Source organism: Drosophila biarmipes, chromosome 2R (assembly GCF_025231255.1).
Source record: "Drosophila biarmipes strain raj3 chromosome 2R, RU_DBia_V1.1, whole genome shotgun sequence".
NCBI classification, from domain to species: Eukaryota; Metazoa; Arthropoda; class Insecta; order Diptera; family Drosophilidae; genus Drosophila; species Drosophila biarmipes.
Window position 1 is genome coordinate 15,861,008 of NC_066615.1, and position 12,728 is coordinate 15,873,735.

The 12,728-nt window shown below is 43.0% G+C and overlaps 1 protein-coding gene across 1 annotated transcript; it reads left to right on the plus strand.

Moving 5' to 3' along the window:
• The first annotated feature begins 4,333 nt into the window (after positions 1 to 4,333).
• On the plus strand, positions 4,334 to 8,171 carry LOC108036258 (homeobox protein unplugged). Its single transcript, XM_017112269.3, has 3 exons — positions 4,334 to 5,277; positions 7,420 to 7,670; positions 7,732 to 8,171. Exons 1-3 carry the CDS (start codon positions 4,428 to 4,430, stop codon positions 8,086 to 8,088), a joined length of 1,458 nt encoding a protein of 485 aa, XP_016967758.1. The 5' UTR covers positions 4,334 to 4,427; the 3' UTR covers positions 8,089 to 8,171.
• The last annotated feature ends 4,557 nt before the right edge of the window (positions 8,172 to 12,728 follow it).

The following is a 12,728-nucleotide window of genomic DNA, read 5'->3' on the forward strand; positions in this document are numbered from 1 at the left end:
GTCCAATCTAAAGACGGACAGACGGTCATGGCTAAAAAGACTCTTCAAGTGATGCTGATCGAGAATATATTTACTTTATAGGGTCGGAAACTCCTTTATTGCATTGCAAACTTCTGACTGAAATAATAATAACAAGGGTACTAAAAATGAAACATCGATATTAAGATAACATAGTAACTTATGAAAAAATCTAGAAACCGACAGAAAATTTGGATGATAGATAAAATATAAAGTTAGGTTAGTAAAATGATTTTTATTAATTTGATTTACTTATTAAGTATTTTTGAGTAGCTGGTAAATTTCGTCAATCATGGCTTTGCCTCTAGCTATTTTTTTTAGGTCTGATTGTTTCCAATTTTTTTTTACCAATCTGCTGGGACTTAATAGTTACGACAGCATTTATTTAAAATAAATTATTTTTCCGTCGTCCGTATCTACATAAACGATATTTAATGTTATTAATATTTCAAAATATGCGTAAAACAGATAAAGTACCTTATGTGTAAAATTGAGTTTAATGTTCGAACCTTAGTTTTTACATTGTTCATTTGTGTGAATACTCTTTGCACCTCCCCTTTTGACCATGGAAACGATTAATGGCTTAGCGCAAATGATGCCAGTGCCGAAAATCTTTTATTTTCCGCTGCATCCATGGAAACTAGATGTTTTTCAAAGCTTCACTTCCATCATTTTGCTTTGAAATAGCTTTAATTCTTAATAGCCACTCGTTATCAAGTTATCGCGCGTTTGCTCTTGTAAGCCCCCACATCTGGCGGGGAAATAGCTAAATTGGCAACGCTAAGTATACAAAATATATACCAAACGCTGTGGGGGTCAGCTTAGTCTTTGTCTCGAATAACCAACTTAAATGGTTTAAAACTTCGCTAATCAAATATAATATTGGCAACGCGACATTGGCGGTTAATTTTGTTTTTTGAAAGCATCCACTTCCAGTAGGCCGAATTTTTGTTAGCATTAATTTTGAAAAACCTAAGGAAATAATGTTCGGTAGCATTCCTTTTTAATGCCCATTGTATTTGATATCAGTAGCATTAATTCATTAAAAGTGTTTTCACTAAAGCTAATATTTTTATTTCTTGAAGTATGTTATGCAATAGTGAACTAGACACAACACTTCAAAGAAACAAAAAAACATAAATTTAACAAACCTATTACAATGAATCTTTATTACAATACCGACCTTTCGCTATCTTTCTATAAATTTGTATTAAGTAATATGGAATTTTTTTTTAATTTTTGAAAACAACTTTAAAAAGTAAGCTTACATATCGTATATGAAGTTTAAAAAATGTTGAATAAAAAATTAAGCTTACATGCGGTAAATGTTCAGTAAAAATAGAACCCTAAATATAATAAATGGTACAATTTTAAGTTGAAAATAGCTTCTTAAGCCTAAACAAGACACAAGAACAAACAAATCGTTATACCATGACTTTTACTTTCAATAGTTTTAGTCGTTTTCACATCATTTTTTCCAATGGTAAATTACCTATAAAATTGATCTACAAAGATACTAATGTCTCTTTTGCACCATTTTCTTATTAAAATAAAACACCAGGACTAAAACAAAAAAAGCAAAACTAGCCCAAGCTTTTGGACTTCTTCAAAGGCACTGCCACTTTTCCCACTAAAGAACCTTGATTAATCGCCGTGAAAGTCAGCACAACTTATTCCCAAGCACAGGCATTCCCGATCCATTGAATATTCGATGAGTGGTCATGCAATCGAGGGGCCGTTAATTACTGAATAAACCATGCTTGCCCACAAACGAGCATCGACAACTGTAATTTGCCTTCGATATTCCAATTAAATTGTGTAAACAATTTGGCATAAGCCAGAGGTCCTTAATTACAGGCAAGGATACAGGTAGAGCGCTCCGGGTCGAAGGGGTAAAATGACACAATTACGGAGTGGCCATAACCATCCTTCGGAGCCGAGGTAACGCCGCAAATTGAGTGGGGGCGTGGCCACTGTTGGGTAAACATCGAGCAGCTACAAGCTACACATAGTGTCCACCTCTGCGGGTCCGTGGTCTGCGGTCACGGGAACACATGTTCGCCTTCACAGCCCGTCGAATGCCATGAAATTTTAATTTTCATTAGTCGAACAATATAATTTAGAGACCGCAGACTGGGAGCAATTCGTGGTACTTAGTTGCAGATACTTTCGTATCTCATTATACGTCTCGATAAAGCTTTAATTATGTTCGTTTTGTGCTGTGTGCGCATTTCTCTGGCTCGGCTATGCCAGCAATTCGCAACAATTTGTCAGTAAATAATTTCGAATTGTTCTCCGTCTGCGGGCAATCAAAAAAATCTGAAGAACGAAAGAGAGTGCAGATACGCTTCTATCTGTATCTGCATCTGTATCTGTATCTTTTGCTTTCAGCTCGCTGCACATGGGATTGGGGATTGGGGAGTTCGGATTGGGGCCTGCGGATTGGGGATGAGGAATGGGGCTGAGTGTCAACAGCGCTCTGATTTATTCGACCGCATTCAACGCTTCGCTGCATTTCGTTAATTTGCCCGTTTTCCGCTGCCAGCAGAGAAGCAGCCCAGAAATATTTACCCACACTCGGCGAGCGTCTATGAGGATCCCATGCCGATCCCGATCCCCGCCCATCCTTGACAAAGTGCCAAAAGTACTGGGGAGCAGCCACAGAGCTTTCATCATAATCAGAAACCAAAATTATCAACGAGCCGCATAATTATATTGTAATTTATGCCGCTGTCGAATTCCTATATTTAAAATGTTTGCAATGTTCGGTGCTCGTAAAAGATTTCAAACGCCCAAACGTGACCAGTGCCAATTTGCGATCCAATCAATGGACGCCTCGTCTTTTATGGCCAAAAATTTGGTCAATTACGATCAATTAAGCCATACACATGCAAATTATTGCCACCTGCTGTGTGAAAGGCGTTCGGCATTTTAAATTTGTTTGCCTCAGGGGAACTCGGGGGCGGATGTGAATAGGCCTGCAGCGGAAGTGGTAAAATAATAGACCCATCTGGATATGGGGACAGTTTGGGTCATGGGCGGCAACGATTTTTATCTAGAATTTATAGTTTATTAAAGCCGTTTATTTCTTATTATCAACAATAACCTGTCCAGGTTTATTAAGCGGAACAACAGGTTATAGTATTTCTTTGAATTGTTATTAGCCTAGAGGGTTTTCAGAAGATAACGTCCATGGAAGTACATAATATTACCTTTTTTAAATCAAAACTTTTAAGACCTCTTTCTTCTTTGACGATTACTTTTCTTATTATGTAATGATTTTATTTATATTTAAATTTTATGAATCCGAAATCATTATTTCCTTAATATTTCATAACATTTTTCCATTCCTAAAGTCAAAAAAACATTCTGACAGAGTTATAGGGTTTTTAGGATTTTATAAACATATTTAAATTTAAAACAATTTTCTTTGGTAATATAAACATTTTATAATTTGTAAAAAACAATCTCCATTAACGACAAGTTAGTTAAAATTCATTGAAATTATTTTGAAGTGTACGTGCACAGACTGCTATTCTGATTATAATAATCAACAGTCCCAAAATGATATTATATAAGTGATTCAATTACTAAAGTAATGTTATTTGTCATCACAATTATATTCTGATTAAAAAATATCGTTGCATCAGTGTTATACCCTCAAATTGAATCCCCAACCCCCAGTAAACCTCCCTGGCTAGCACCTGGCTGAAAAAGAGGCTCCCTCAAAGGGGAGTGCCTGATCCGAAGATGTGTTTACCGCAGATATGTAAATTAGTTGCAGATACAAATCGGTGAGCCGACACTCGAGTGTCTGCTAATGATGCCCAACAGCCACACCCTCCGGCCACTGATGTTTGAATTTAAATTGGTCACTAATACGCCTCGCGAGGACCCCATTCCTCCGTCCTCCAGAGAGGCCCCACCCGGGGAAAGGGAAGTGGAGGAGCTAACGATGACGGCGCATTAATGGCAGGGCGTTCTCCTCGGCAGTCCGGCGATGTCTGATTACCGAGCGATTCGAGCAGAACGCAATTAGGGAGTGGGTGGTGGAGATGGTGGGGAGGGTGGGGTGTTGGGACATCTTCAGCTCCATTGCCGGAAACTGGTTCGCCGGCCGCACCACCCGGCAATTAGCAGGGAGCCAATGGGATGGCCCCGCCAGACAGAGACACCATCAGCTTGTCATGCGCCATGTTGAAAAGAGGGAGGAGCCACGGACACGTTTGTGGTGGTTGCTCAGCGTCCCCTGAGTTTCGACTTGGGTGTACGTGATGTCTGCTGCAGTTCGTCAGTTGCTCGCAGATCTCTGAACGGTTCACTGCGTCGTGTCTGCTCCGAATTAAAAGCAGTTTAAACATCTAGAAAATACAATTAGATTGGAAAGTGAGTGTTTTCGAGTGGGCAACATGGAACGGCCGGCCCTGCTGCAGAATGGAGAGCTGGGTGGCAACCTGGATAGCAACGCCGCCACCCGACTGGCCAGCAAGCCCTTTCCCAAGCCCTTCTCGATCGAGAGTCTGATTGCCAACCAAACACCTGCCCATGCTGCCGCTCCACCTTCGCCGCCCGAGGAGCGCGATCAGGAGCAGGAGCCGGAACAGGAGCAGGAGCTGAGTGCCCGCGCCATGGTGGCCAGCTCCGCCCTGGGGCTCACCCAGTTCCCGCTCTACAATCCCTGGCTGCACGGCTACTTCGCCCAGAACCACGAGAGATTAACGCATTTAATTGCCGGCGGCTGCTACCTGCCCTCCAATCCAGCTAGTCATCCGGTGGCGCAGCAGGCACAGCCACAGGTGCAACCACCGCCACATCCGCCAGCACCACCACCACCACATGCCTTGGAGAAGCAGCTTCCAGCCAACTTGCCGCATCCGCTGGATACGCGTTTCCTGCCCTTCAATCCCGCCGCCGCTGCAGGAGTTGCGCCCACGGATCTCAGCTACCGGCGCCTAGCCGAGCTCATGAACCAGGACTACGTACACAGCCTGAGCGTCCATGCCCGGCTGCAGCACATGGCCGCCGCCGGCAGGATGCAGGAGGAGCAGCCGCACCACGGGGCGGGGCAGCTCCAGGAGCCGTCGCCCCCGCAGGCCCACTCCTCGCCAGCCAAGTCCGGCAGCCACAGCCCCGCGGAGCCCACCCTGGACGTGGGCATGGACGAGGACTTCGAGTGCAGCGGCGACTCCTGCAGCGACATCAGCCTGACCATGTCCCCCAGGAACTACAACGGAGAGATGGACAAGAGCCGCAATGGAGGTGGGTGCACATATCACTTAGAATTTCAGAAAGTTCTTAAGTCTTCGACTCTTGTTTAAAAGGCCCCTAAATATTTAGGAACAATTAATAATAGTTAATATTACTAAAATCTGCTACCTTTAAAGTAAAGAGATCTTTTTCAAATTCAAAATATGTGCAAATAAAGGATCTTATTTGTCATAAATAGATAGATGGAAAACTAATAACTTAAAAAAGATATTGACAATACGATCTTTAAATCACTTATTAAAGATTTTAAAAAGATTAAATTACTTTTTCGCTGGCAAAAGCATTTAATTCATATAGGAAAATTCAATCATGAAAATTTATAAAGCGGGTTAGGAATAGGTAGAAAGTGTAATTGTTATAGAGCAAATGCTTTTATAAATTGTTGATAATTGATCTCACATTTGTGATCACTGATTTTGTTTGTCCATTTTACAAATTAAAGATTATATTTATAAACTAGTGGTACTTACTGCGTACGCTTGGTGTATTATCAGTTTCAATTAAATAGATATCTGATTCTCTAATGAATCATTTATGCAAAAAAAGGTATGTAGATGTAAGTTAGGACTCTTTTCGGACTTCAGCTTCATACCTTTCCAACGCTATGTTTAAAAAGTATGCTACAAAGATGGTTTTTTGGAAACAAATTTCCGGATCCGCCGACAAGCAGTCCTTATAATCTCTTACACATGCCCCCATTTTGAAAAGTAATCTTTCCTAATAAAAACAGCAGATCTTCCCAAATGTACATATAATCAGGAAACAACCCGTGAAATGATATTAGGAAGCTTGAGCTCTCCCAAAGATCTCTTCCACTCCTTTGAATCCCTGTCCAGTCTTGCGGTTTCCCACTTTGTCGAGTGATGTTGTCACGGTAATTAAAATTGAAGCTGCCACGTCATAATCAAAATTAGCATAGAGTGCATTAAGACCCAATGTTTGGTGTCAATCAAGGCGGTGAAAAGTTTTCACAACTCTGACTCGGAACGCCGGCCCGACACTCGGCCACAATGGCAGAGCGGAGCGACTGGAGTGCTGACGTTTTGACAATCGTAGCGATTTAGTTTGGTCATTCGAATGGAATGGCAGTGCGGGACTCCGGACTCCGGACACCCATAACCCATAACCATAATCATCCGGGGCCCCCGCTTCCGAGGGAACTGAGCCATCCGTGGCATAATCAATTTGCCGGCAGAGCTGTAAAGAGCGCAACAAATTCCGACTAATATATTCATAACCGAGCTCGGGTGGGCGGCGGTTAAGGCGGGGGTGTGCTTGGGCTTAGGCAGTTACATGGGGGTGGTTATGGGGTGCTGTCAGGGCGAACAAGGGGATCAGAAGCGCAGATAAATCAGTGACAGCGGGCACTTTTGAAGCGTGTAAGTGTTAAAAAACCGCTTAACCGTGTACTCAAAATTAACAGGATCTGGTGGGGGAAGGTTACAGTCGTACGTCTTGGGTGCGGAGCTGTCACCCTCGTTCGCATCTTCATTTTCATTCCCCCGCCATGGGGCATTTAGCTTTCACGCTCAACTTGTGACCACCCAAAACAAACCGATTATGCCTCGAGTATCCCTGATGACTGCTCATCGCTTCTGCGAATGGGGCAGCCTTCAGACACATGTATCCAGTTATAAATAAATATGTTTGCCACAAGTTATGGCACGGGCCATTTGCGCCAGAAGTCCGAACTCGTTAGGGCCCCATTAATGGGTGTCTTCGAGAGAGAGTCTTGAGCCCGAGGAATCAGTCTGCCAGGATGTGGGCTGGACCGAGGCAGCGGTGTTTAACGCAATGTGTTGGATTGACTCTGAAGTTGAGGGATATCTCGGAAAAGAGCTTTGTGTTTAGTTAAAAAATATCTCAAAATGATTGAGTTAGTAATTTTTAAACAGGAAGTAATTAATAAAAGCTTATCGTTGGAATAGCCCGTTTTATCTTTAAAGTAATTCTTAACCACCTTATGGAATTTGATCCTATTAAGATTTATGTTTGGTTATTATGGTTAGTTCAAGGTTAATATACGAAACTAATGAATCTTTTACCTTTTTAGATACAAAATTGCTTAATAGTTTTTAATATCTATTTAAATATCTTATTAAAATCATTTTCATATACTTTAATCTTTTCCAGCCTATACCAATTCGGACAGCGAGGATTGCAGTGATGACGAGGGTGCTCATTCTCGGCATGAAGGTGGCGGAATGGGCGGCAAGGACTCGCAGGGCCATGGCTCCAGTTCCAGCTCCAAGTCCCGTCGCCGGCGCACAGCCTTCACTTCGGAGCAGTTGCTGGAACTCGAGCGGGAGTTCCACGCCAAGAAGTATCTCAGTCTCACGGAGCGGAGTCAAATAGCCACCAGTTTAAAGCTCAGTGAGGTTCAGGTAAGACATCCTATTAACAGGAAAAGAAAACCCCAAGCTAACTATAAACCATATCCAATAGGTAAAAATCTGGTTCCAAAACCGACGCGCCAAGTGGAAAAGGGTGAAGGCGGGACTCACCTCCCACGGATTGGGCCGGAATGGAAGCACCAGTGGCACCAAGATTGTGGTGCCCATCCCGGTGCACGTGAACCGCTTCGCCGTGCGGTCCCAGCACCAGCAGCTGGAGAAGATGTGCCTCAGCGGACCGAAGCCGGATCTGCGCAAGAAGCTGTCGGCGGAGGCGATTGGAGGATTCGAGAAGTTCAGTGGTGCCACCAACGCCCCGCCACCGCCATCAGGAGGAGCTGTGGGCCTGGGAGTGGGAGTTGGCTTGGGAGTGTCCACACCCCTCTCCCTGGCCAGGAGCATCTACTGATGGAGTTGGGCTCTTGAAACGATCGAGTGTATATACCTAGGGAGGCAGTTACGCTGCAACGGAGTTTTCTTTTTGTAAATAAATGAACAAAAAATCAAATTCAATTTAAAGTGTTTTTCTTTCTTCAGAGTTCAGTTTTCTGCAAATTTATTTTTGTATAACATATATAAAATTTAGTACAACATGTTTTTTGGTAGATTTCAATGCTGGTGTCTGAGAACCAAGGGGATTGATTTAAAAAATTCTTATATTCTGCTAATATCTTCAGTTTTTGGGATAGTAAATGCATGAATCCACAAATTTAAAGTATTTTGAAGTCTCAGTTAATATGGTTTTTGAGGAAATCATTAGCAGGAAAAGAATATTTTGTACATTTCTTAAAAGTATGGCTGCAAATAAGTTTAGGCACAAATAAAAAAATATATATAACGAAAGCTAGTAATATTGACCTGGTTCAATCAAAAATATAGTACCGAATTATTAAGAATAGATATAGCTTTTAAAATTCCGAAATGATAACTTCAAACGCTGCAGATTGGATTTGGATTTGGATCACTTGAGGAAATCCAAATTAAGGACCCAAATTGGTTAACACTCCTTGTGCCGCTGACCACATGAAGGCCCATAAATCCTGCTGGCCCAAAAACACGCCCAGCCGGGAGGCGAGAGTCGGAAGCCACCAGGAGCCACTTAAGGGACCCCGGGCACAAATCTCGCCCCGATGTCAATTGGAACAATTAAATTGCCAATTTGTGCGATTTAGCACGGCCCAAAGTGGCCGTTTGGAGTGTCAAAAATCGAGCGTTGCAGCTCGAGTTCGGGTCGATTTATCTGTGACTAATTTTTGTAATTTAACGCACCAAATTGTCACGAAATGGGAGTCAGAATGCGGAGATCCCTTGCAGAAGGAGAGAGGGAGAACGAGAAGGCGAACAATCACTCCAGGTGTCTCACGTGTCACGCCTCCTTGACTGACTGGCGTCCTGAATCCCGAATCCAGGACTCTTCCCTCATGACTTATTAGCATCAGCGTCGGGATCGGGATCGGAATCTCCCTGCCTTTGTGTGAGTTTTTAATTGCATTAGCGACTTATTGGCTGCCTCCTGACTTCTGTTTGTTGTAACTCCCCTGCTCGCCCCTCTCCGCTCTCGACCGCCTAATTGTGCCGGGCTGGATGGCAAACCCACCCCGGGGAAGGGACTCGAACTGGGAAAGGACCCCTCACGGCAGTGTCACCCTCCTGCTTCGTTCCTCGCAGCTTTATGTTGGGACACGCCTCCAAGCATGGGTTTGTATTATTGCAACACTTTGCAGGCAATTTGCTGCCGGCTGCTGGATTGCCGAGCGATGTTCTTTTCGAACCCAGAATCCAGAATCGGAAGCTGGAACTCGAGAGATGGGAGCTGCCTTTGCGGCAAATGAACAGAGTGCGGCAGGATCGGAGTTCGGCTAGGTTGGTTCGGGGCATGAGCTACCATTGAAGGGTATTTGGGATAGGAGTATCTTTTAAAAAAGAAAGATAGGACCCTCTAGTTTTAGTTCCCCATGGGTGTTAGTAGTAATATATTTTACCATTTGAAGAAACTCTTTTAGTTTTATGAGGATAATGCTAATAAATATATATTAAAAATTAACATTTTTTGTTATAATGGTCAGAATAAAGCCATCTATATGAATATTCTAGGAGATTATTATTGCTTTTTACTGTTTAACCAATCAATAAATAGATAACACCCTAAATGTTGTATTATTTTTAAAATTCTTAGCATACAAAACAGTATATTCATGGAATATCTTTATGTACAGGAAATCACACTACACCTAGACCATTGTTTTATACCCACTTGGTTCAATTTTTTTTCTGTAGTGCACTGGCAATCCGTTGTAGCCGAATCTCCAAATCCTCGCCAGCCACATCTGATTGCTTCTATGTAGTTCCATGTCGTATAGTACTTTTCGCCTTTGCCTTTGTTGTAAATTATATTGCCATTAATTACGCGCGGATTTGTGTGTCGCCCAGGTCGGTTAAGCGACCGTAAGGCAGCACGTTAAAAATCACTTTAAAATCATTAAAAAATGGGTGGTGAGGAAGTCCGCGTCCATAGAGACTCAGATCCGGATCCTGCGAGCGGCGCAAGGGGGTCATAGTTGAATGCAGGCCTTTAAACGGACGCCCATAAATCAAGCCAGAAATGCGCGCTGTCATAATTTGTCAAAAGGCCCGGGCACGCCCACTTCTGGAAGACACACATGTGGCGGAGGGAATTCGTCCGGGTTTCTCTTGGCTTGCAGCAAGTTTGTTGCCATGTCACCAGCGGACTCCGCAGGCCTTCAAAGGCACCGAGGACGACTCATTAAAGTGCACTTGTCAACGGCGGGAATATCTCCATGAATTAACTGCCCATGAATCGACTGCCACTCGTCAGGAATCGGCGGCAATCAGCGATGTAAGCGGCCTGTAAACGGAGAGGGGTCTCCGGTGGGGGCCCGGGGGTACTGCTGGCACTGCCGTGCGATCTGTCAGTCCCCCAGAGGCGGACGATGGGGCACCCACGGCTACTGCCCGCCGGCTGGAATTCCGCCGAAGAGGGAATCGAAAAAAATCAAAACGAAAATGCACTCACGCACCTGAATCCCTAATCAGCGGCCTGCGATGACGAGCCGTCAGGGTGGACAGGCGGCGGCTACCGGCGGCAATGCATTTGGGTATTCGCTTTTGGGAACAGGCAGGCGAAACGGTAGCAGCTGGGGTATACCAATGGGCTTGGAACCACTCGATAGAATATTATTGATATTAAATAATATAGAAATCAATTATATTTGTTTCTATGAGCTTATATATATTCATAAAAGTAAAAGAATGTACTCAATAGAATCCATTTATGATACCATCTATGTTGATCTATTATACATACCACATTTTTATAAACCACAAACTGGCCTTCAGTCTTTTGGGAACACATTACAACGTAGTATTTATAATTTAATCTGTGGCATCTTGGTAAAAAATTAAGACTTTACTTGCACCTAATTACCATTTGTTAACTTGCCACACAAATGGTCTACAAAGGTCGAGGAATAGGATTTAAATAAGACATTGATCGCTTTTCTGAAGTATAAAAATATATATTATAATAATAATAATAATAAACAAATAATACTTTCAATGTACAGCTTACTTAAAAACATTAATTCCCTTGCCTTAAAATACTATTTTTTAGATACGTTACCCTTCTAGTAAATAAACTTTAGGTATCTCAATACCCCCTTAGTTATAGGGTATATGGGTGTACGATCCTCTTCCCCCTACTCCGCTCTCATTGGTTTTCGTTTTGTTCGGTGAATTAATTAATTACCATTTTATGATTTTATTAATTTCCAAAACCAAAACATAAAGCATGCAAGCGGCGGCCGTTCTGACTGTCTCCCCAACCCCAATACCTTCCTCAGAGGCCACCCCTCTCCACTGGACAGTGTCGCCGGTTTCTGTCCGCCGGTGTCCATCGCCGTCCGTCCGTATTCCAATTCCCATGGCTTATGGGCACGTACCGCTGAGCTCGTAATAATAATGAATGTAAATTGCCGCAATGAACGATTTAATGTCTTAATTCTTTATTTACACTGCAGTTCCATACATGTCGCTGCAGTCACGCCCCCCTGTTCTCACCCTCCTCCTGTGGGGGCGGAGATATTCGGACAATTTGATAATGATTATTACTATATGCGGCGAGCGGCAGCAAACAAAGTGCCGAGCTCATGAATAATGCAATAAGGAAAAGTAGAATAATGCATTTCGAAAATATTATAGAAATGCACATTTGAATTGATCAATTTTCAAAAGACTTTTCGCGGTCACGGAGGAAGTCGTTTGTCAAACGGTGTCCAACAATTTCGTGCCAGCCAATTAAATATAAATATATTACATCCATCTATCCCCAGCCCTGGAAAGCTAAACGTTTCGGGGAAAAATATTAGAAACGGGTGTCCAACTGTCTGGGATTCGGTCAGGGCGTCGGCACTTCTGAGGGTTTGGTGGGGGCTCGGGTTCTGGGATGGTATGGGATGGATCCAATCTGATGGAACTTGGGAAAGGAAGTGCCCATTGAAGAAAAGAAAAGTTTTTGGGACTGCTACCTAAGATATCTTTCGACATCCTTAAATTCTGATAGCTTGTTTTGTTTTCAAGAACCATAAAGTTCAGTGAATTGTATAATATCTAATCTAATATCTGAGAAACAGGCTACAGATATTTTCCCTTCCTAAACAGGTCTATTCCGATCCCACACACATTGTTCCCCTTTGCCTTTTGCATAATTTGGCATAGCGATCCGGCATTAATCAAAGGACTTCCGCTGTGTGGTAGACCACATAGGCCCCAGAATCGAGATTAGAGACACCATAAACCATAATAAACCAAATTGTGGCGTGTGCACGTATTTCCAGTGTCTGGGTGGCCCACCTAGAGATCACTTAGAATGAGTTACGAGGCCAGAATGCGGCTAGGCCTACGTGTCCTGTTTATAGGGACTCGTTTATAACGAGAACCCAGGACACACGTGCAGATAATTGATAAAAGATTGGATCAGATAAGATCTGAGCTGAGCTGAGCTGCTGTTTTGGGTAATTGATATTCTTGTCC